Below are 26185 nucleotides of genomic sequence, written 5' to 3'. Positions count from 1 at the left end.
TTTAATGAGCAATGTACGACTAGCCTAGGACAGAGTTTTAGCTCGCCATCCCTCAATTTTACTTGAAACTTTCTCCAAAATATTCTTCAAGGCTGCAGATTTAGATTTGCCAAAGAAAAGTGGTCAACCGAGATATTTGGAGGAAATCGAAGCCCGCTTGTAGGGAGATAAGGGATCCCCTTTACGAAGACCTCTAGCTGGATTAAATAGACCAAAAGGACTTCCATTGATAAGAATAGAGAATGAAGGAGAAGTGATACAAATTCTAATCCAATTAATCCAAGTTGAGTGAAAACCAAGCTTAGATAAAATTGCTAGAAGGAAACTCCATTCCATTCGATCGAAAGCCTTTTCCATATCAATTTTGATAGCCATTAGACCTCCTCGACCCTTCTTGGAGTTAATAGAATTAAAAAGCTCATGAGCCAGAATAGTATTATCTTGAATATTCCTGGAGGGGACAAAAGAATATTGATAAGGAGACATAAAATGATGGAGCAAACCTTTGAACCTATTGGCCAGAATTTTCAAGATAATCTTGTAGATGATATTGCACAGGCTAATGGGTCTGAATTGATGCATAGATAAAGCACCCAGTTGTTTAGGAATAAGAGCAACAAATGAATGATTTCGCTACTTTAGAAGATGATTTTTCCCAAAAAAAAAAAAAAAAAAAAAAATCCCAGATACTTGAAAGAACCACATCTTAGACAATACTCCAGTATTTCTTATAAAAGAGGGTTGTAAACCCATCAGGACCAGGAGCTTTTGTAGAGCCAATGCCAGATAAGACAGAAAAAATTTCTTGTTCTGATGGAATGGCACAAATAGAATCATTTTCCTCAAAAGAGATGTAGTTGTCAAAGAGGGACAAAAGTCCTCATATAAGTTAGGGACAAAAGAAGAAAATAAATTCTTGAAGTGGTAAGTAAAGCAATTACCGATTTCTTGTCTCTTGGAGGTCCAAACCCCGTATGGGAGCTTTAGAAAATCAATCGCATTTCTCCTTCTTTTGATAAGAGTAGAAGTATGGAAGGACTTCATGTTCAAATCTTTACAAGTAAACCATATCTCTCTAGATTTATTTCTCTATAAAGATTCTCCCTGAATAAGGAGTTCATCCAAAGATTTTTGGAGCAACACTTCTTGATCAAGAGAGAAAGCATAAGGTGCAAACTGCTGGATAATGTCAAGCTGACGGAGAGAAGAGGCAATCCGTTTTTGAATATTTCCAAAGTGAGTGGAGTTCCAAATTTTTAGAGCTGCTTTGATAGCTTTGAGTTTCTTGGATAAAACAAAGGAGGATGAGCCATTGAAGCTATTAACCCAAGCGTTGGAAATAACTAAACCACACGATGAATCATCGGTCCAAAATTCTTCAAATCTAAAAGGGTGAGGGAAGGAGAGATTCGAAAGAGCTGTATCCAATATGATAAGATTATGATCAGAGATATGCGCAGGAAGGTGTTGCGCAGGAAGATGTTGCACAGAAAAATGAGGAAACAGATGAATCCATTGGGAGTTTGCTATTCCTCGATCAAGACTTTCCTTAATAAGATGATAGCCTTGATGCTTATTAGACCAGGTAAAAGGGTTAACAGAAAACCCTTGGTCAACCATTCCAAAGGAATCCAAACTATGAAAAGGATCATTTGAGGAACATGCATAAGGTCTACCACCTTATTTTTCGGATTCGGAGAGAATCATATTAAAATCACCAATACACAACCATGGCCCAATATAATCCTTACCCGCATCCAATAGAGAATCCCAAAAGCCTTTTTTTTTTTTTTTTTTTTTTTTTTTTTTTTTTTTTTCAGGAGGACCATATATACAAGAAAGTAACCAAGGATTATTTGGAGGATCAGAGTAGCACCAAGCATTTATTGTATTGTATTAATAGAAGTCGAAATACATTCTAAATCCACACCATGACGCCATGCTAACAAAAACCCTCCTTTAGTGCTAGAGGGAGGAGCATGCGACATAAAAAAATAAATTAAAAAAAAATTAAAAAATTTTTTTAAAAAAAAATAACACCTAGGCTATTGAGAACCACAATAGCTTGTGAATGTTGAGTTTTAGTTTCATACAAAAAGAGGATATCAAGAGAATGTTTTCGAATCTTACCCCTTAAGCTACGAATTGCAGAGGCACGGGATAACCCTCTGCAATTCCAAGGTAAGAACTTCATGCAGGGGGAGGAGGCCTCACCGGGCTCTCCTCCAAAATCTCCAAATCCACAGGGGATGATAGAACATGAGTATAAGACAATAGAGTGTCCGCCTCATTATTACACACAGCATCATTAAAAATACGATGTCTTCCTCTTAAGTCCCTAAAAAAGCAATGTGAAGTCACCACAGAAGCAGCCACTGAAGCTAACTGTTAGGGATAAAATCCGCTATGGGTCCCACTATCTCTCAACAACCCTCAATTATCTCAACTACTTCACATTATCTTCCCACTATTTCAAATGATCCCTTAATCATCTGAAGGGAGAAGATCTAGGAAGCAATTACACATATAAAACTCTATAAAAGGGAACTCAAGGCATTGGTAAAAAGGATCGATCATCTTTTCTCAATACATTGCTAGCTCCGGCTACATTTTGATCCCATATACGACTGCTAACTTAAACATCGGAGGGTCTAGGGGGCCTTCCCCCCATGAAGGGGGCTAGCCATGAATGTTTGAATGGGTCCTTTTGGAGGGGCAGCATCTTGAAGCTCAGTAAGAGATAGTGCTGCAATCTCCAGATTAGAGAGAGTATCCATGGAGACATTCTACCCATAACAGGATTTCTTCAACTTAGCAAGAGGAATATCATCCTCATTATAGTACCATTTTGATTTTCCTTTTCCTCGAGATTGGGCTGCTAGGCATGGAGAATTGGCTAGAGAAAACATTGTTGACGGGCTGGAGGAGTATGGTGGCTTTTTTGGGAGAGAAGGAAAAGAGGGTGGTGATGGAGCTACTAGACATGCACTATATGTGGGAGGAGAGTTGTCCAATGAGGGAATTGGGGATGGGTTGGCAGAGTAAGGGGAATTTATTTGGAGAGAAGGAGAAGAAGGAGGTGGTGAAGGTGCTACTAGGTGAACACGAGCAAGGCCATAAGGTTTGAAGCGTGATGGACGAAGGGTCTGGGTTGAGATTTTTATTGAGATGAGATTGGTAGGAGTTTTAGGAGTCTGATTGTATATGGGCTGATTGGAGAGAGGTTGGGCTTGGGTTAAAGGTGAGCTTAAGTGAAAGGGGGGAGGAGGCCTAGCGAGGCTTGGGTTACTTATGTTTTAGGCCTAAGTAGAGAGGAAGTGTTTAAAAAGATTTGGATTGGTTTGGTTAATAGTCACCGTAGAATGAACCAAAGTAACTTTGGCTTGACTAGAGGATTCCAGCTAGGGGTCATTGGGAGGCTAGGCATAGAAAAATGGGAAGTAGCAGTTGGGTCATTAATGAGAGGATATTGGTTGTGTGAGTCATGATATTTCCTAGAGAGTTGAAATGCTTTACCTTTGTCCTTTAGCTGGCAGATAGATTGTGTGTGAGATGAATGTTTCCATTGATGCTGCAGCATCGATGAAGGAGAACCAAGCAAAGGAGTTGGCTATTCCACTTGTAGTACTGGCGCCAAGTTGATGGATGAAGGAGGAAATTCCAACTGATAGAAGGCCATGTGTGGAACCATTGTGGTTTGATTGGAGGCCACATGAGGGGCCATTTGAGATTGCTTGGGGGCCACATGAGCGACCTTCATCATGGTTCTTGCATGAGGAAGCGATTTTTTGTGATGGCTTGATATTGCAAGAAGAATTACCCATAGAAGCTGCAGATGATAAGCCTGAATCAGAGTCTTCATGCTCAACTGTTGTTACCAACCTTGGGCTACTATAGATAGGAGTTCGGAGAGAAATATCATATTTCTCTAGAGGAACCAGATTTTGTGGGGCAGGACAAACACCCTTCTTATGCCCAATAAGCCCACAAGAAACACAGTAATCATCCAACCGGTCATACTTGAAGGCAATCCAGTGAGGACCATACCTGAACGTGGAATGTAGAAGCCTGGTGCAAGAGGTAGGGATGTGTTGATTTCAACCTTGAAGCAGATGAACTGTCGACATATAAGACCAACAGAATTATTATTATCAAGTTCCAGTAGCTTCTCTATCCCTTTACCAATCCTAATGGCATTTTTGGTTGTCATATATTGATGGGGGAGGTTACGCACTTGCACCCAGAATGAATAGAGAAGAAGCTTTACTTCATCTATAGCAAGATCAGGAGACCATGGTTGAAGAATGATAGGGAGCGTACGCATAGAGAAAGGAGACCTAATCCAAGGTACTTGGATTAGCTCAAAGACGAGGATAGAAGGAAGAGAAGAGAGAGATAAGGAAAAGAGTTATCTCTGGGAGTAACAATATTATCATTATTTGTTATGTTTATCTTTCTGTTATCAGTATTTGAATGTTATCATTATCTAGCTATTTATCTAGCTATAGAGTTAGCAACAAGGTAGGAGTGTTAGTTTATTTGAGAAGGCAGAAGGTTAGGAGATTGTTATCTATTCAACCCAAAACATGTATGTGTAAAGGTGTCTTCTACCTCAAGTGAAGAATCTATCAATTCATATTTCATTCCAGTATTACATTCAGCCCCAATTTATCTATCCTTGAGTTCTTATCCTATCAATTGGTATCAAAGCAATGACGACCCAGAAGGAACGCATCGAGAAGCTGGAAACCGACATCCATAAGATCAGAGAATCCATGCAAAAATTCGAGCAGTCTATGAAGGAAACAATTGCCATAGCACTCCAGGAAGCGGTGGCTTCTGGATCTAAAGAAAAAGAAGTGAAAGCACAGAATCGAGAAAGGGAGACAATGACGTCACATTCTCCCCCACGACATTGCCACCCTCATGATCATCAGGAGGATGGTCGTGCCTACTGACCCATGAAGATGAAGTTTCTACGATTTCATGGTGATGACCCCATCGTTTGGCTTGATCGAGTTACTCAATTCTATGATTATCAACAGACCGAAGAAGGACGGAAGGTAACCCTTGCGGCGTTTTACTTAGAAGGAGAAGCCAACCAATGGTGGCAATGGTTGAAAAACGTCTACTTTGATGATGGGCAACCCATCACCGGGGGAATTTTTTTTAAAAAAAATACTGGTTTGTTTCGGACCAACCAAATATGAAGATTATGACGAAGCTCTCTCGAGGGTCAAACAGAAAGGCACCTTACGAAAGTATCAGAAGGAGTTTGAAAAGCTGGCTAACCATGTGGTAGGATGATCATAGAAAGCACTCATCAACACCTTTCTAGGAAGATTGAAGGCCAAAATCTCCACAGATGTCCGCAAATTTAAACCATGAACCTTACGAGCAACCATCGAATTTGCAAGGATGAGGGAGGACGAACTAAACCACACAAGGAAGATGACATATTCTGATGTTCCAAAATACAACCACCATGGGGGAGCGGCACAACTGCCAAACCACCACCACCACAGACTACAGGATCTCAAGTAAAGAAGCTGTCGTGGGAGGAAATGTAGCAAAGGAGAGAGAAAGGACTATGCTTCACCTACAATGAGCGGTATACACCTGGACACCGGTGCACTATGCTGCGGCTGTTCATTATTGAAGCAGAAATTGAGGACAATGACAACCCAGAAGGAGAACCGGCACCAGATGAAGACAATGGCAGTAGCTCGCCAACAATTTCTTTACATGCGCTGTCGGGGTACATGGGACCACAGACGATACGCGTCGTTGCTCGCTTTGGCCACCGTACGGTGCTTGTGCTCATCGATAGCAGATCAACTCATAACTTCACTAATCAGAAAATTGCCTAATCACTAGGGTTGCTCGTGACTCCAATCAAGCAATTCTGGGTCATAGTAGCGAATGGAGAAAGGTTAGCATGTACAGAGAAATATGAAGGCATAGGACTAGTGATTTTGTTTGCCCTACGGTTGACAGGGCTGGACATCGTCTTGGGCATACAATGGCTGGAGAAACTAGGTTTGGTGGTGTGTAATTGGGGACGCCTCTCCATGACAATCTCAAGAGGCAACCAACGGTAGAAAATTGTGGCTCAGCCCGCAACCCAGTAGTACGCCATCAGCAATTCCACGATGACCAGAGAGGTGGATAAGGGAGGAGAAGTCTTTGCAATAGCAATTTGGATGGGCACTTCAGATGAGGAGACTACTGTGGTTATGGAAATTCAACGCATATTGGTAGATTTTCAACAAGTCATGGAGGCACCTACATCACTTCTGCCCACTAGGGTATTTGATCATCGGATTATTTTTCAAGAAAACAAGGGACCCGTAAATGCAAGACCATACAGGTATGCTCACTTCCAAAAGAATGAAATAGAGAGACAAATTTCTAAAATGCTCATTTATGGTTTAATAAGACCTAGTACTAGTCCCTTTTCATCACCCATTCTACTTGTCAAAAAAAAAAAAAAAGATGGCACATGGTGGTTTTGTACCGATTACAGAGTTCTAAATGTAGTCACGGTCAATGACTATTTTCCCATCCCCACTGTTGATGACATGATTGGTGAGCTACATGGTTCCCAATACTTTACGAAGTTGGACCTACAGGTGGGGTACCACCATATTCGAGTCCATCCGGAGGATATCCACAAAACGGTATTTCGAACACATAGCGGGCACTATGAGTACTTGGTGATGCCGTTCAGATTATGTAACGCCCCATCAACATTCCAAGCCGTGATGAACGACATTTTCAGGCCTTCTTTATGTAAGTTTATTCTTTTTTTTTTTACGACATTCTCATATACAGTCCAGATTGGGAAAGCCATTTGCTGCACATCAGAAGGACCTTTGAAATCCTGGCAACCCAACACTTTGTGGTGAAGGCCACTAAATTTGTTTTCTGTCAGACAGAAGTAGACTATTTTTGCCACCTAATTACTATAAACGATGTGAAGGTGGACTCCAAAAAAATCAAAGCAATGGAGGCATCGCCAGTTCCAAAGACGATTACGGAATTGAGGGGATTCCTCGGACTTACAGGATACTATCGTTTTTTTTTTTTTTTGAAATTACACTTTACCCTCCAAGTTTTAGGCCATTTTCAATTTAACCTCCAATGTTTCAAAAAATGCAATGCACCCCATGAAAGTTTCAAAAAATTTTCAATGTGACTGATTCGTTAACCATTTTCGTTTTCTCTAACGGAAATAAAGGAAAATACTAAATTATCCCTACAATTTTATTTTTTATTTAAGAAAAAAAACTCAAAAAATAGAAAATAAAATTGGTGGTGGCCATAGCCACCCCTTTGGCCATTTGGGGGGTGGCTGGAATTGATTGGTGATAATACTTGTATACTTTATGGTTATAGAAATCTCAAATCATATATTTTTTCCTTCCGTTTATATTTAGAGCATGTTTGTGACTGCGTTTGAAAAATAGAGCTTTTAAGTCAAAAAGAGCTTTTGAGCAAAATCTTGATTTTTAAGCTTTTGCCAAAAGTGGGTTTTTGCCATTTTTAGACTTTTTGGATCCTTAAAAGCACTTTTAATTTTTTTTACCAAACGAGTACTTTTTTCTTTAAACAGACTTTTTAAGTGTTAAAAGCACTTTTAAGCCCCTTAAACGCAATCCCAAACAGGCCCTTAGTATGAATTGTTAATGAGCGATCCCCTTAGTTAGTTATCAGTTAACTGTACTGGAGGAATTGCCAATAACTCTAATAGGATAGGTTAACTTAATCAACCTAATTTTAGGAGAGTTATAAGACGTTTCACCAAACTCTTGATGTTCATGAAAAATTTGGACATGGCCGGGTCATAGTATCAATGGGTCACAGGTAAGGTGCAATCACTACCACACAATGTCCAATCCTCATTAAAGAATTCAATGTATTGGGCATAAAACCTCAAAATTCAAATGGACATGACACAGATACGACTACGAGGTCAATGATTTAGGATAAAAAAACAATATCAGCAACATTAGGATCCAATTCATGCCAACAAACAAGAAGAATCAATCAAGAATTTCGAAAGCAAAATTTTGGATCTTTTTTAGTTTTGAATTTATATGGATATTTTTGTCTTATTGAAAATTTATTAGAATCATCTGTTTCTTTTTATTGGCCTTGGAAAGAGGATATTGATATTTTTTCATAGTTTATGGGGGACATTGCTACAATTAGTAGTTTGAAGGAAACATTGACAATGAAGTGATAGTTTAAGGATATGTGTACATTTTCCTAATTTCTATTTATAATCCTACCATAGTTTAAAAAATCAAATTTATTCCAAAGTCGAATTGTTAAGATTGTTGAAAGTTTATTTACCATTTATTTATGTTAAACATTTTATACTTATTGTTATGCTTATAAGTTATATGGGATATGGCATGATGATAGTTTTCTATTTCAATTAATGAGTACGTAACACTAGGGTGCAATGTTTTTTATTTATTTTTTATTTTATACATATATATGTTATGGAAATAGGTTCTATTACTTCACTCTAGTTGTCGTAAGAGTCTAGGTGTCAATAAAGTGTTTACTTCAATTAGGAGTTATATCTAAAGAGTTGTAGAAGTTTATCTCAAATTCTATGTCGTCGCCTTTTTTTTTTTTTTTTTTTTTTTTCCAATTTACATTGCTGTTTTTCTATTTAAATGAGTGAGTGATTAATAAAATGAAGCAGAATTAATGTCAAACTTTGTTTTTGCAAAATATTTAGGTTCACTTAGAATTAAAACCTAACATTAACTACTTATAATCGGAGAGTAGCGCAAAGAAAGCATGGCAGAGTTGGGGCTCTTTTGCCCTCATTTTCCTACCTCCACTGTAGATCGACCATGGTGTTTGTGTCAATGTCTTTGGAGTGCGTTCTAGCAATAGACCGGTAGATTAGCTGCCACCTATCTTGGATTTGGTGGGTTCCTCTGAAACTGGTAGCTTGGCGGCGGTGTGGGAGGTTCGGCAAGAATGCATGAAAGGGGATTCCACCTACTGAAGCAATGAGTGAGGGCGTGTCTATGCACGATTTTTAGGCTGATTTTGAATAGGTTGCGTAGATCAGCTGCCCTCGATCCGGAATCTGGTGGTCCTTTATGCAAATAACTGATGATGGCAGCGAATGGCTGGCCGGCAATGGCGCATAGATCGCGTGTGTTCGATTTTTTTGTTTTTCTGTTGTTCTTGTATTTTCATTGTTTTTAAATAAGATTGTATTTTCTCTAGATCTGCTTTCAGCAGTGATCTATGAGGTGAAGTTCTAGTCGTTTTCTTAGGTTTTGTTTTCAAGAATCCTTAAGAATAACGTAATTGGTTTTCAGTGGGTCATTTGTTTTCTTATGATTCATTTTTAGGAACAAACCATAGACTGATAAACTAAAACAACATTGTTTCTATGATAATATGATAATAGCCTACTACATACGACATTATTCTTAGATTCTTATACGTTGTTATATATTTCAAACACAAAAACAACGTCATTTCATGTATTTTTAAATACATATATAGGCGGTTAACGGTTTTTCTTAACCGCCTTCAAAAGCGGTTATCGGTAACTGCAGTTAATCACCCGCCTTTTCACTCCTACATTTCATAGATATTGTATTGTAATAGTCCGAAAGGCTATTGTGTATGTTACAAGTAATGTTTGGGTCGAGGAAACTAGGGTTTGAGGGTATAGTCTTCTTCCGGTGACGGGGTGAAGGATCGGAACTGGAGAGAGAACATGGGGGATGATCTGGAGACGTTATGTGAAAGGATCTCTCTCATAGGAGGGGAAAAAGAGTAGGCATCACTGTTTCAGAAGGCAAAATTGCAGCAGATAGGGAGAAGGGCGAGAGGTGTCTTGTGGGCAGAATTGGTGATGAAAAGAAGGTGAACAAGGAGGCTTTCAGAAACGTTTTATGCCAGATATGGCGTACGGTGGGTTGGTGGTCTTCAAAGAAGTACAAAATAACGTATGGGTGTTTGAGTTTTCAGACCTTGATGACAAGAAGAGAGTGATGGAGCGACGGCCATGGTCATTTGATCGTCAAATTTTGGTTTTAAACGACTTCGACTGGAGTATTCCACCGACATAGATGAAGTTTACCCACTCACCCTTCTGGATTCAGGTGCATGATATGCCACTTCTATGTATGAACAAATAGGTGGGTACAAAGATTTGAGAATCCCTTGGAACCCTAGAAGATGTAGATGTGGCGGGCGATGGAGGTGGATGGGGAAGGTGCTTGAGATTAAGGGTGAATATTGATTTGAATAATTCCTTAGAGTGGGGCAAGGTATTATCAATGGGAGGGGGAGAGGAGTACTGGGTGACATTCAAGTACAAGAGAAACTACCATTGTTTTGCTTTCAATGAGGCAGAATTCTGCGTGGTAGGAAAGGTTGTACAGTCAAGACTCTCAATGGCAACATGAGGAGAAGGGAGTCAAAGCTTGGGGTGTATGGCTTAGGGCGGAGGAGCTGAGGAGGAGGCTGGGCGGTGATTCGGGATAGGGATATTTTCCGGACGAAGGCCGAAAAGCCAGCGGCTCATCATCAAACCAAGAGCAATCCTATAGTGGAGATTCTGCAAATCGTGGAAACCCTAGTCATGGTAGCCATACTGGGAACAAGGGCGGTGGTGTATATGGGGATTCTTTCCATAAGGAGGATAGGAGTGTGGTGATATTCAAGGTAATCTCTGATTCTAAGGATCACCAGCTAGATAGCTTTTCGGATGAGGTGGAAGAGCAATTAATGAATGATATTCCTATGGCCAAGTGGGGTGCTTAGATAGGTGGTAACGTGTCTAAGGAGTTGGTGAACATGCACAATGTGGAGGAGAATGATGCTACGTCCCATGCAACCATGCAGGAGGAGGTGGAAAAAGAGATTGTGGGAATGTGCAGGAAGCAGGGACTTAGGGAGGGAAAACATAAGGAAAGAAGGAAAGGGAGGCTTGCATCGTGGGACCAATAGTTGCTGATAATTAAGCGCCGAATGTTGCACATTCAAGCCCCTTAATTTGCATATGTTAATTCCTTAGCATTGTTATTTGTTTGATTTTGTTTTGTTTTTGTGTTTTCAGGTTATAAATCAAGATGCAATTAATTCCATTCATTTTGGGCTTAAAAGCACACTTTGAGAAGACCTAGAAGATATGGTTAAACTTAACCAATCATGGTTAAGTTTAAATCAAATAAAGAAAAGGATTAATTCGGAATTTCTCAAATTGGAGTCAAAATCGGATTGGATTCAATTTTGGATTCTGCATATGTCTCGGTATTTTGACCATAACTTTCAGCTCAAATATCTGATTGAGGTGATTCAAGCGGCACTGAAAAGATAACTCAAATTTCTACAAATTATTGTGAAATAGCATTTTCCTAATTCGGAGTGCCGCATTGCCAAAATCGCCCCGCAAGATAGGAACGCAATTCTGGGCGAATCCTATTCCGATTTGGACTTAGGTTTTCTTTATCCTAATTGGACTTGGACTTAAATCTCCGAAATTTATAGGATTACTAGGGCTTCTAGGACTCTCCTAAGCCCTATAAATAGGCCTCTAAGCATTGAGAAAAGACACCGCTTTCTAGAGTAAAAATTGAGTAAATTGTCTTTGGAGCTTAGAAGATCATGAGCGGCTAAACCCCTTCGTGGGGTGTTGATGTAACCCTATCCAAGCACAATGGTTTGATTGTATTTAATTTCTAAATTTTCAATTTATGCATGTTGATTGTATAACTATGAGGATTGCTACAATTGATTTCTGTTCTTCATATTAAATGCAATTGTTCTTAAATTTCAATATCAATATTTGTGAAATTCTTCTCTTGTCTTAGAAAGTATTTTACTTTTATTGATTTCAAATCATTCTTGTTTTCTGTGATTATGAGGATGATGGTTATATAATGGGTTTAATTGACATATGATCAATAGGATTTGATAAGCCATGCCTAGGGAAGACGGATTGTACTACACCCTAGTTTAGTGTAATTTAGGTAGACAGTCCGTGCCAACCGAAGATGGGTTACACTTATTCATTGATTGTATGTATCCTGTTAAAGAATTTGATAATTTATACTTAGGGAAGACGGGTCGTACCGCATCTTAGTGGTTAGGTGGACGATCCGTGCCAACCGAAGATAGATTATGCTTATTCTTTAATAAAGTAGTTTCTGTTTATTTATAACATGCATAGAATGAATTTCTGGGATTAATTATCATTAACCATTGTTGTACGGATAGAGGTGAAGTCAATACCCTACACTCTCTCTTATTTTAAATCTCTTTTTATTTTCATGCACTTTAGTTTTAAAGAAAATCAAAACAAATCTCTTTTCAATTAAGTTAATTTTAATCTTTTAAATTTTGATAATAAAACCCCTGCAATCCTTGAGGTTCGACACCCTCTCTATAGCCGTATCTTATAAAGATTCGTCCTATTGCGAGTGGTTATTTTTATAATTGATATTTTTGGTCATAAAAATACCACATCAGTTGCTATGGAAGAATAGTTTATGGAGGGAACAGGGGATGGAGTGGTTTCAATGGCGATTGAAGAAGGAGTTGGGGTCGTCCAGGAGAGATCGGTTGGGACTGTCAGGAAGTGGAAATGCCAAGCCCGTGTGGGTGGAGGACGTGGGAATCTATAACTGTTGCAGGTTAAAACCAATAAGAAGAGGAAAAATAATAATGATACAGCAGGCAGGGAGGGAATAGGAAAAAGAGTAAAAGGGGTTTGAGCCAGGAGGAAGAGGAAGCAAATGTATTGGTTGCGGCTGTTCAACAGCCTCGCCAAGCCCAATGAGTCTCATAAGTTGGAACTGCCGAGGGCTTAGGAACCCTCGGACAGTTCGAGACCTTAGCCAAATGGTTAAGGATAAGAAACACAGCTTCTTATTTCTCATGGAAACAATTAGCAGCCAAAGAAGGATGGAATGGATTAGGGTCAAGCTTGGATTTGCAGGAATGTTTGCAGTTGACTCGGTGGTAAGGAGTAGAGGTCTTGGTCTTTTTTAGAAGGAAGTTAATGACTTGGAAATTCAAAATTATTCACGGATACATATTAATGACATTGTGAAGAGAAACAAGTGCCCCCATGGAAACTCATAGGATTCTATGGTAAACAAGACAGTTCGAAACAGAAAGAGTCATGGGAACTTCTAAAGCACCTCAAGTATTTTTCGCCGGAGTCATTGCTTTGTGTAGGTGATTTTAATGAAATTACTCATCAAGATGACAAAACAAGAATTTCGAGGCGAAGTGAGGGGAGTATGGCTGCTTTCAGACTTGCATTGGAAGATTGCTACTTGAGAGATCTTGGATTTAGTGGACCACATTTTACATGGTCCAATAAACGGATGGATGGTATAATCACTCATATGAGACTTGATAGAGCATTGGCCAGTAGTACTTGGTGCGAGAGTCATAGAGGGACATAGGTGATTATTCTAGCAGCCAGGGCCTCAGATCACAACCATGTGTTGGTAAAATTTGTAGAGGAGGAAAAGAGTCATGGGGGTGGCAAAAGGGGTTTCAAATTTGAAGAGAGGTGGTGGCTTGATTCAGACTGTGGAAAGGTTATCCAAGAGGCATGTGAGGGGACGTGTATAGAAGGGGGGCAATGCTGGCAGTAAGGCGCAATCATGAGTAGTGCCAGTCACGGCTTCAAGGGTAGAGAAGAAGGAAATATAGGAATATTGAGGATACGATGAAAAAGGAAACAAAACAATTGGCGCGGTTGCTAAAAGAAGAAGGGGAAGGGTTTTAGGAGGCTATTAAGCAGTTGCAATTAGAAATTGATTACCTATTGGGACACAAAGATATTAAGTGGAAGTAGCGTGCGAAACAACACTGGTACTAGAATGGGGGTAGAAATACTCTGTTTTTCCATGCTTGGGTGAGTCATAGGAGGAGGATTAATCAAATTAAGCGAGTGTGGGATGATGAAGACAGAGAGTGGTCCAAACCAGAGGAGATTGGCCAAGCTTTTGTGAGCTTTTATCAAAAATTGTTCAAAACTAAAGGTACAATTGGAGTTGATGGATGCTTAAAGGGGCTTGAGGCACGGGTAACCCTTGAGATGAATGAGTGGCTTTTGCGTCCTTTTGTGAGAGAAGATGTGAAGTTTGCTCTCTCCCAAATGCATCCATTAAAGTCCCCTGGACCTGATGGCTTCACAGCTAGCATCTACCAAAAAGCTTGGGAAACAGTCCGAAATGAGGTATGTGCAGTTGTGCTTGATTTTCTTAATGAGGGTATTTTTGATGCTGACATTAATGAAACCTATATAGCCTTGATACCTAAGAATCAAAATCCCACTCATATTACTGAATTTCGTCCTATTAGTCTTTGTAATATTATTTACAAGCTTATAGCAAAAGTGTTAGCATTAGAATGAAGAAGGTTCTGGGAGAGATTATATTGCCAAATCAAAGTGCCTTCATTCCAAGAAGGTTGATCACGAACAATATTCTCATTGCTTTTGATGTGTTGTACACTATGGATACACGGTTGAAAGGAAGGGAGGGGTATATGGCTCTAAAACTAGATATTAGTAAGGCATATGACAAAGTTGAATGGGGATTTTCAGAAACTGTCATGAGAAGGGTCAGCTTTGCTAATAGGTGGGTGCAAATGTTGATTACATGTGTAAGAACGGTGACCTATTCAGTTTTGATCAATGGTAGACCTTATGGAAAAATCACGCCTTCAAGGGAGCTGAGGCAAGGGGATCTGCTTTCACCATACTTTTTTATCTTATGTGCTGAAGGCTTAAGCACAGGGCTAAAGAAGATGGAAAGAGTTGGGGGCATTATTGGGTTACCACTTACCCGAGGAGGAACGCGGTTAAATCATCTTTTCTTTACAGATGATAGACTTCTTTTTTGCAAAGCGGACATCATTGAATGGTATTGTATTCAAAAGGTATTAAAAGACTATGAGAAAGCTTCGGGCCAAAAGCTAAACAAAGGAAAGACCTCCCTTTTTTTTTTTATTTTTTATTTTTATTTTTTCAGTTGAAACACTGATGTAGATACAAGGGCTCAAATCCTATCCGTAGCGGCTATTAACTCCACCCAAAAGTATGAAAATATTTAGGGCTGCCAGCTCTTATAGGAAGATCCAAAGTTTCCTCACTTTCAGGGATAAAAGGGTGTATGTGGGACAAGATGCAAGGATGGAAAGAGAAGTTCCTCTCTCATGCAGGGAAATAGGTATTGTTGAAGGCAGTCGTACAAGCTATACCCACCTACACAATGAGTGTTTTTTAGCTTTCAAAAACCTTATGTAATGACATTAACTCCATGATGGCAAAGTTCTGGTGGGGGCATAAAGAGAATGACAAAAAAGTAGCTTGGATGAGTTGGGACAAAATGGGAAAAGCTAAGGAGATAGGGGGTTTGGGTTTCCGCGATTTGGAATGCTTCAACACAGCTTTGCTTGCCAAGCAAGAGTGGCGTCTAATGAAAAATCTAGATTCCCTAGTTGCCAGGATATTGAAGGAGAAATACTACACCAATGGAATTTTCTAGATACTCCATTGAGCAAAAGACCTTCGTATGTGTGGCGGAGTATTTGGAATGCAAAATATTTGCTAAAAGAAGGGCTGATGTGGAGGGTGGGGAACGGGAGGAATATTAAAATTTGGGGTGACAAGTGGTTACCATCCCCGACGACATATGCTATCCAAACCCCGGTTCGTGTGCTTGACTCCGAAGCCAAGGTCAGTGAGTTAATTGATTGGGACACACAATGGTGGAACATCCCTCTTGTCCAGGAAATTTTTAAGGAGGAGGAGATTGGTATGATCTGTGGTATGGCCATATGCCCCCAAGCACAACAGGATCAAGTAGTGTGGGTGGGAAACAAGAATGATATCTTCTCGATGCGCAGTGCTTATCATTTGGCAAAAGAGATGAGTTCAAGGGAGGAAGGAGGTGGCTCTACGCAAGACACAATGACATCTTTGTGGAAAAGGATATGGCGGATTCAAGGACCAAGGGTGGTTAAAATGTTTATATGGCAAACATACAATAATGTTCTTCCTACAAAGGAGAACATTTTTAAACGGAAAATTACTAATGATCTGTTATGCCCGGTGTGTCGTAGGGAGGTGGAGACAGTGGGTCATGCTTTGTGGAGCTGTCCCGTAGCTCGAGATGTCTGGCTAGATTGCAATGCCAAAATTCAGAAAAGCACTAGCGATGAGGATGATTTCCGTCATATACTTACGAAGCTTCTCGAACGGTTGGAGGCTCCGGATTTTGATAAGGTAGTATGTATTGCTAGGCAAGTCTGGCTGAGACGAAATAAGATGGTGTTTGAGGATGTGTTTACCCCTCTGAAGACTGTCGTTCAAATACTAACTGATCAACTAGAGTTTCATTTAAAAGTGACTCAAGGGGTGAACAACGGTAGGAGGAAGGCCGGTCAGCAAACAATAGACGCTTGGAAAGCACCACCTGAGGGGACAGTGAAGCTCAACCAGGATGCGGCTGTTGACAAGCAAAAAAAGATAATAGGAGTAGGGATTGTGGTACGTGACTACATTGGTGGGGTGTTAGCTATCCAGTGTTTGACACGTCCTTATATTAGCGACCCAATGGTTGCGGAAGCTATTGCGGTGTGGACAGCAGTGGTGCTCGTGGGATAGTTGGGACTCATGGATATCATCCTTGAAGATGACTCTCTTGAGGTAGTGCAAGTGGTAAATTACAAATCTGAGTAACTTTATTTTTCAGTAAATTACATTTCACCCCTCACACTACCAGAATTTCATAAAACAATAACAATTAAATTAATCATAAGGGAAAAATTACATTCCGAAAAGAATAAAAATAGGATATGTGACAAAAAATGATGATAAGTATAGACGCATCCATTCACCGAGATGCTCAAATTATGGATTTGGTGACCCAACGGTCCAGAACAATCTACTAAAAAAATAATAATAAAATATTACTTTTATTTTAAAAAAATAAAATAAAATTAATAAAAAACTTGAAAAAATTTGTAAATTTTTTTGTGGTAGCTGGCCATCCTAGGTGGTGGCCGGCCACCACTATTAGAGGCTAGGGGTAGCTTTGACCACTCTAGACTGTTTAGGGTGGTCGAAGCCACCCCTTGACCCTTAGGAGTAGTTTGGCAACCCTCAAGGGCTAAAAAATAAAAAAAAATAATTAGGTGGTCGAACCACCCCCAAGGGCCGGTTGGGGGTGGCCAAACCACCCCCAAGGGCCAATGGCCAACTAATTTTTTTTTTTTTTGTTTTTTTTAGCCATTGGGCCGGTCTGGGGTGGCTAGAGTTTAAACAATGGTGGTCGGCCACTACAAAAAATTTTACAAATTTTTTATTAATAATATTTTAAAATAAAAATAATATTTTATTATTGTTTTTTAAGTAGATTGTTCTAGACCATAATTTGAGGCCTCGAATTCCTTCCCGGTCCTCCCAAACAAAGACTCCCCTGACCCTCCTACAAAGTCGCGCACGAACCGAAGATTCCAGAACCCCCCTCTCACACCTACTCGCCAGAACTCTCTCGTCCTTTTCCTTCATTTATAAGCTCACTACCCCCTTTTCCATTTCTTCCCAAACCCTCCTACGCTCTCTACACGCAACCCCTTTGTTTTCGATTTCTCTGATTCCTTCCATGGCCGAAGAAGCCAAAGCGAAGGGCAACGCTGCCTTCTCCGCCGGAGACTTCTCTAACGCTGTCCGCCACTTCACGGAGGCCATCTCTCTCGCCCCGACCAACCATGTCCTCTACTCCAACCGCTCCGCCGCCTACGCCTCTCTCCAACAATACTCCGAGGCGCTCGCCGACGCCGAGAAGACCGTCGAACTGAAGCCCGACTGGTCCAAGGGCTACAGCCGGCTTGGCGCCGCCCACGTCGGCTTGGGCCACTACCACGACGCCATTGACTCGTACAAGAAGGGCCTCGAGTACGACCCCAACAACCAGGGCCTCAAATCTGGCTTAACCGACGCCCAGGCCGCGGCTTCCCGTTCCCGCGCAGCGCCGCCGGCGGGAAACCCCTTCGGCGACGCGTTCTCGGGGCCAGAGATGTGGGCCAAGCTCACCGCCGATTCTAGCACCAGAGCCTACCTTCAGCAGCCAGATTTCGTGAAAATGATGCAGGAGATCCAGAAAAACCCTAGCAATCTCAATCTCTATCTCAAAGACCAGAGGGTTATGCAATCGCTTGGGGTTTTGCTCAACGTAAAGTTCCGTACGCCCACGTCGGAGGACATGGACATACCGGAGTCTTCCTCACCACCGCCGGCGGCGGCGGAGAGGAAGAGGCCTGCGGAGGCTGAGCCGGTGAAGGAACCGGAGCCGGAGACGATGGAGCTGACAGATGAGGAGAAGGAGGCGAAGGAGAGGAAAGCGCAGGCGCAGTTGGAGAAGGAGCAGGGCAATGCGGCGTATAAGAAGAAGGATTTCGATGCAGCGATTGCGCACTATACGAAGGCCATGGAGTTGGACGATGAGGACATTTCCTATATCTTGAATCGTGCCGCTACTCATCTGGAAATGGGTCAGGTATGCCAATGAATCTGGTTTACAGAACTTCCTTTTGGACCTGGTTTTCCCTTTTCTTTAATTTGTTATTATGCTTGCTTTTGGTTACAATTTAGTTTATGTACTCATGTTGCATTTGACTGAGACTACGAATGCCTCAATATTACCATCTTAAATGGTTGTATGTGCGTATGTATAATTTGAACTCTGTTGCTCCCCAGTATGTGTCAAACAAGCTCGAAAGTAAAGATTGGTGGTCTTTTAAGGTGCATTTACAAAGACATGATGGGTCTAATGTGGAAGGGCGATTACTGGGAATTTTGATTTGTTGTCCAGATGTTTTGGGATTTTTGTTTTTAGTACTGCTGGTAATGATTTAGGAATATGGTTGGGCTAGGAAGAAGCAACTTTAGCCATTAACCAGTGGTACGTACTTTAAAATGAGGTTATTCGATATACCTAACTCCAAGTGGATAGGCAAGCGGATCTCCTATAGGTTGGATGCACTGCTTGTCTTACCGCCCATGTCCAATGCACAATCTCACAAACTAGAGCTCTTCTTTCTCACATAGAATTTTCAAACTTCAAGTTCTAGGATTGTTGATGGTAACCCTCAAGATAATTAATGTAGAGAGGGAGAGACTAAATGTTTTCCCTGTTTTCTAAGTGTGTTCATGAAAGTACGTTTTTATAGCCAACATTGTTTCTCTACTGGTGTCCTAAAGAAGGGAGATTTATTGACTCATAATAGTAAAGTTCTATTCCAATCCAAATTAGTGGGGAGTTATCAAATAACCACCTCACCTACTCTTTGATCTCAATTTGGATTCTAGCTCTACCAACCCATGTGGACATTCCATTAATTTCCAACATCTCTCACTTGTCCACATTGGGCACCATATCCATGAACTGTCTCCTTGTCTACTGATCTCTTATCCAAACAATCTCCTCATACAGGAAATGAAGTGTGCAACCTGACGAGAAGGCATAGGGTAAGAGCACTATATTAAGTTACCATCTAACTAACACAACACATTACTCGTTATATATCGTGTATGCCTCAGACTATTTTTGATCACACCAGATTAAACATCTTTTATCCTTCATGAGCTCACGGCTCAAAATAATGGTTGTTGACCCTGTACCATGTAATATTCTTATGATTATATCAAAAACAAAAATGACTTGATTACCCAAGTTGAGCCATAAAATGGAGGTGTGTTTCAAACAATCTGCCCAAGACACGCATGTCAATTAATTTAAACTTGACCGCTTTCCTAGACATGCTCCGTGAGACCGTATTAATCATGGTCCTAAGATAACATGCTAAAGTAGCGACATCAAGCATCCACTTCATGACATAGTTCTAGGTTCAAAGGGCATATGCAAGATCATCCCTTTTGGTCCATTAGATCCAGTCACTCTCATAATTGGTTGTCTTTGGCACATACAACATGAAATGTATGCTACGGTGGAGCTCCCACTTGATTGGGCTTGTTACATGCGAACACCGTACGAATCTTAGTTTAGTTGCCATAAAGGTGTCCTAACATGAGTTTCTTTGCACAATTGCTTGTCGAGTGTTTATCTAAGATCTAAAGTTTGGCTTTATTCAGGCTTTATGAAGTTGTGAAAAACTTCATGTGCGACTCTTATAAGTCTCATCTTAGCCATGCTAAGGCGGCATTCCAAGAATTTAGCTTGCCAAGATGATTACTTGATACCTTTTTAAGCACCAAAGGAATCATTTTCCTCATCCAACTCGCTATTCCAGTGCTAGGGTGATCATCCATGTGAGTGGATTGATCTTAGCATAGTGACACGTTAATAGTGTGCTTTACATATGGTATCAAATCACAAAGTGAAGTAAAATGAACAATTCCATTAATGCAGAAGATCCTAATAATTGCAAAAGTCCAATAAGGTATCCTCAAGACAACTCATATCATGTATCCTATGAAGTCCTAGACTTTTGACACGCATCTGAAAAACATTTCTAGCATAGTAGCTTTGGTAGGAGGATTAGCATTTAGCAAAATTCTCCCACTACAAGCCACGTAACTTCACCATATTTTAGGATTATTTTACTAACATCATAAGAGACATAATCATGTAAAACATTTGGCCTAAAACATGTCATAGCATGGCCTATAATTCAAAATCCGATGTAAAAAAAAGGGGGGGGCATATCATGCTTCCATGCTTATAAACCCATTCAAATGCATTATAAAAAATGAAATTACATTCATAGGGGCGAAAACAAGCATTAGAGGGTGCTGATACCAATAATGTAAAATGAGGGTTAATTGATATACCCCACTCCAACTGGTTCTCCCACAGGTTGGATGTCCTGTGGCCCATGTCCAATGCGTGACCTGAAGAACTAGAGTTCTTCGTCATTTAATAGGCGGCTACTGGAGTCTTGTTAGAATTTTCACACTTCTAGTTTTAGGGTTCTTGATGTAGTTTTTGAGTGTGTTCATGAAAGTATGTTCGGTTCCTTTTATAACCAATGTAGTGTCCCTCCACTAGAGCTTTAGGAAGGAAGGGAGAAGTTCTAGCAGAGAGATGTATTAACCTATGATAATCGAGTTCTATTCCAATTCAAATTAGTAGGAAGTTATCAAATAACCGCCTCACATACTCATTGATCTTGATTTAGATTCTAACTTTACCAACCCATGTTGGCGTTCATTAATTTCCAAGACATACATTTTAGAAGAATGCAATATTAAGGATAGCTATGGGATTCCTTTGCTTGTGACAAATCTTTCTTGATGGATCCTCTTCTTGACACCTCAACCTTTTATGTCTATGACCTGTGTGGCAGAAGGGTCTACCGTGATCACTTTTTTTCCTGAGATAATGGTGTCACCCATCGAGAGTCAGGTCTCTTCTATATGTGTTGTGTTTAGATATTATAAAGCTCTCTCAATGCGTGCATCTGATACTAAGATTGGAGAATGGAAAGGGTTAGCGGGAAAAAAACTCCAAAATTTGCTGTAGATAACCCCTGGCATATTGGGTTGTTTAGCTTAATGAGTGGGGGTTCATGTGGATGTGGACATTGGGGCTTATTATGTGATTTTCTGGAAGTTTCTATTGTTTTATTCTTTATCAACATTATTGGGTTTTGATTTATAAATTTATTGCAACATTAAGTGCATTTGGACTTGGTTGTACATCAATGTAAGTTCTTTTTAATTTGATTCACTGGCTATGATGTGATAAGAGGTTGGCTAGCAATGAGTGAGGATTGTTGTATAATTTGTCAGATTCTTAATTCATTATAGCTGGAACAACCTTATTCTGACCTAATCTGAGCAATGCTGAAAACCTTGGCTCAGAGGAGGATTGTTGCAATTGGCTACCTCGACATCAACCTCCTTCCCCCCATACCTGGAATATATATATCAACCTCACCCTGTCACAACCTGCTGAAACCAAATCCTGTAATCTTGACACAATTTATAGTGTAACTGGTATGTAAACTTGTAATACCAAACATTAATGAGGTAACGATTGAGATTGTAAAATGTAAGGTAGGTTTTCATACACCTTTTGTTTTAGCTCTATAGATAGAGCAGCACCAGTAGGAGTTTGTTAATTTGTATTGTCTCTTGCATCAAACATGTTCTCTTGTCAATGTGTATGGCCTGCCTTTGGCACTGTTAGAAGTGAGCATCTAAAATGGCCCTAGCAATTGCCTTCACTATTCTTTTTTCAGTTTGAAGTATATGCCTAATTACAGTTCGAGACATATACAGAGCAACAATGAACTTTATAGTGGGCTGTATTACAGTGTCTGGTGTGGCATTTATTTATTTTTAACTACTCTCTGAATATCTATTGTTATTGTTGTTTCAGTATGAGGAATGCATTAAAGATTGTGATAAGGCTGTTGAAAGGGGAAGAGAGCTTAGATCAGACTTTAAGATGATAGCAAAAGCTTTGACCAGAAAGGGAACTGCCCTGGTGAAAATGGCAAAATGCTCAAAGGACTATGAACCTGCTATTGAGTGTTTCCAGAAAGCTCTTACTGAGCATCGCAATCCAGACACATTGAAGAAACTAAATGATGCTGAAAAAGCAAGGAAGGAACTAGAGCAACAAGAGTACTTTGATCCTAACTTAGCTGATGTGGAGCGTGAGAAAGGTATTGCCTTCTATAACAATCTGCCTATTGTTTTGTTTGTTTCATGTATGATGTTGCGGTTTCTTTCTGTGGAGGTAATTTCTTTCCGATGAACAGTTTCTTCATATCTATGTTGTGTCTTCTTATCAACTCATTTTGATCCTATATACTTTGTGACTTGTAATATCATTCGACTTTAATTGCATCACTTGCTTTTGAATGGATAGCACCCTGTAGAACTTTTAAAAATGCTGTTCTTGCCTTCTTTTAAGTTTGGGGCTCATATGATTTGTGCATTCAACTGTGTCTAAGATAAATGGTTTTTTGGCTAGCATTGCTGTTTGTCATATCACTTGGTTGGTACCCATGGCATGTAGGTAATGAGTATTTCAAGGAGCAAAAGTATCCGGAGGCTGTGAAGCATTACACAGAATCCTTGAGAAGGAACCCCAAAGATGTAAAGGTAAAAAGCCTCCTAACAATACTTAATTACTAGTACGAAGTATTTTCTAAATGCCAGTCTCCCATAGCAAATGCCATCAATCACCTGTTGGAGCACTTTGTGCCTTGCAGGCTTATAGTAATAGAGCTGCATGCTACACAAAACTTGGGGCGTTGCCTGAGGGATTGAAGGATGCAGAGAAGTGCATTGAACTCGATCCAACCTTTTCCAAGGGTTATAATAGAAAAGGTGCCGTCCAGTTTTTCATGAAAGAATACGACAAAGCTTTGGAAACATATCGGGAGGGGCTGAAGCATGATCCTAACAACCTGGAATTGGTTGATGGTGTGAAGAGGTATGGTACATGAGTACATCTATGTAACTTGTCTCTCAATTGACTGTTTGTGAGCCTATCCACACATGCATGATAGTAGAAGGCCTTGTTTAACTGCCATTTCAAAATCCATTGCAGGTGCATCGGACAAATTAACAAGGCTAGTCGTGGGGATTTGACCCCCGAGGAATTGAAGGAGAGACAGGTCTGTGATTTATTCAAACTTGTGTTAAAGACTGACTGATTTTATGAAACCATGTTGGGCTGTGTTCTTAAGTAACCTTCCCCATCTTGCAGGCCAAAGGAATGCAGGACCCTGAAATTCAGAACATCCTCCAAGACCCTGTGATGAGACAGGTAATGCTGGTTTTCAAATTTCTTGTTCCATAAGAGTGAAATTGGATATTTTAGTGTCTTCTGAGCTATGTGGATAGATAGACCGACTAAAGAGGGTTTGGGTGATGGATGCAGGTTTTGGTTGATTTCCAGGAAAATCCCAGGGCCGCTCAGGAACACACAAAGAACCCAATGGTGATGAACAAGATCCAGAAGCTGGTTAGTGCCGGAATTGTCCAGATCAGATGAATCTGAGGGGGAAGATGTGGCATGGACAAAAAAACTTTTGCATCATTCAAAATGTACTTTTGTGTGAATTGAGTAAACTAGTTGTCTAGTTCACAACAACAACAAAAAAAAAAAAAAGAAAGACTTTTGGTTGGAAAATTTTGAGATGTTTCTAGCTTTCAATTTGTTTAGTGGAGGCCTTTATTGTGTATTGAGCTACACCCCTCTCTCACACGCTCGCGGGGGCGCCTGCGCAACACATGTTCTACAAGGCGTGTAATTTTAGACGCCTGGATTTAGTCTTTGGTTCAACTCGATGAAAGGCCGTACTTTTTTGTTTTAGAAGGTGCTGTCCTGTCAATTCACTGAAAATTGAAACATTATGAAGCCAGATTCTTCCCACGTTTATGTTGTCCAGACTGGAAAGGTTTGATTGGTGTTTAAGCTGCCGCAAACTAGGCTTTGTATGTTAAACCATAGTCTCTCGATCATTTTTATTCTGTTATTTTATTTTATTTATTTTATTATTTTTTTAAAATAAAAACAATAACAAATTACTAAAATCACAAAATATTTAAAATTATTTTTACCTTTTTGTCCCATTAGAACACTTCAAAACCAAAAAAAAAAAAAAAAAAAAAACTTATATCCTTTAAAAAAACAGTAACAGGGGTTCTGAGGTGCAACATCTTCGACCCTAGGGATTTTGAGGTTCATCACGTATGAGCTGTTGCCTGCTGTGCCTTATTCTCGGAGGTAAATGAAGCTTTTGTTACAAGACGCTTTTTACTTCAAAATTTTATTTTTCAAATGTAATTTTAAACATGTTTTAAAGCTTTTACTAAATACTTCAAAATTTTATTTTTCAAGCATAATTTTAAACATGTTTTTAAGCTTTTACTAAGTGTTTTGGTTATTTTTAAGCTTTTTGACTTTTAAAAGCGTTTTAAATTTTTTTTATCAAATGATTTTTTTTTTAAAAAAAAAATTAGTTTTTTAGGTACTAAAGACACTTTTGAGATTTATAAATGTAATTTCAAACTGGCCTTTACTGAAAGGAAACGGATTCTCTCCATTTCATTTGAAATTGAGAGTATTCAGTTAATGGCTTAGGTTGTTTTAAAAGAATCCAAGGTTAAAATGTTGCCACGTCATTTAGAAAAATAAGATGAGCTTTAACTCTGTCATCTGAAGAAAACGTTAAACTTTAACATCAAAGCTTCTCTTCCATCCAAACCCAAGTTCCCCTTTTCCTTCCCCACTTTCTCAACCATCGTACCTGGCTTCTCCGGCTCCGGCAGATCCTTCTCTGTGGTACATTTTTGCATCACCATCTCCTCCGTGCTGGCTTTTGGTGTTCCTCGGCCATGAACAAAGAATAAGGAAGAAGACTCTGTGTTTGTGTGTTATTGCTTGAGAGAGAAAGAGAGAGATCTAGACAAACAAGTAGAATATTTACTCACATGGACATTCATACCATATAACAGAGTTGTGTATGCATATTCTATCTGTAAAATCCCATAAAGGAAGAGTATTGTAATATTTTTGCTAACGCAATTAGAAGAAAAAAAAAATGATTCCGGTAACGGCGGCTCTTTCTCCACCACCACCATGTCGAAGTCCTCGGTTTCAAATTGTTTTCAAAAATCCCTATCTCAATTCCTCGGCTTAGAGGCATCCTCAACTCTAGGGACTTCTGTGAGCAACCAAAACATACAAGCTTCTCTGTAACACGATCCAAAAGCAAATATCAACATTCCATTTGAGAAAATTAAAAAGAAAAAAAAAAAAAAAAAAAAGAATCTGACTTCAACATATCCCCATTCCTCTAATCCTTCCTGGGTTCTTGCAGTTACTGCCATTCTTCCAAGACAGAGGAGAAAGAAAAAAAAAAAGTACCACTTATCCATTTAAAACGCAATACTCAAGCATCTTGCAGCCAATTGCACACAAAAAGAGAGCAACGGAGGAGGTGGTGGTGGAGAAACTCATCGCAGAGAAAGAGCTCCGGAGCTGTAGAAGTTGAGAGTCTTCTTCCTTGTTATTTGTTCATGGCAGGCCAAAGCTAGCGACGACGGAGATTGCAGTGGAGAAACCCAATCAGAGAAAGAGTCGCTGGTAGATGAAGTGGCAAGGGATGGGTTTGGATGGAAGAGGGA

At 39.9% G+C, this 26185-nt stretch overlaps 2 protein-coding genes across 2 annotated transcripts; one reads left to right on the top strand and one right to left on the bottom strand.

Moving 5' to 3' along the window:
• Positions 1-1089: 1089 nt before the first annotated feature.
• LOC148586856 (uncharacterized) lies at positions 1090-1620 on the bottom strand. The gene has a single exon (XM_088514368.1). The coding sequence runs from the start codon at positions 1618-1620 to the stop codon at positions 1090-1092; it is 531 nt and encodes a 176-aa protein (XP_088370494.1).
• Positions 1621-17480: 15860 nt separating this feature from the next.
• On the top strand, positions 17481-24428 carry HOP2 (stress-inducible protein). Its single transcript, XM_059586618.2, has 7 exons — positions 17481-18572; positions 22419-22707; positions 23064-23149; positions 23260-23483; positions 23601-23667; positions 23760-23819; positions 23934-24428. Exons 1-7 carry the CDS (start codon positions 17679-17681, stop codon positions 24045-24047), a joined length of 1734 nt encoding a protein of 577 aa, XP_059442601.2. The 5' UTR covers positions 17481-17678; the 3' UTR covers positions 24048-24428.
• Positions 24429-26185: the final 1757 nt, after the last annotated feature.

This window comes from Corylus avellana, chromosome 3, assembly GCF_965113065.1.
Source record: "Corylus avellana chromosome 3, dhCorAvel1.hap1.2, whole genome shotgun sequence".
Lineage (NCBI taxonomy): Eukaryota > Viridiplantae > Streptophyta > Magnoliopsida > Fagales > Betulaceae > Corylus > Corylus avellana.
This window is presented reverse-complemented; position numbering and strand designations above follow the sequence as displayed.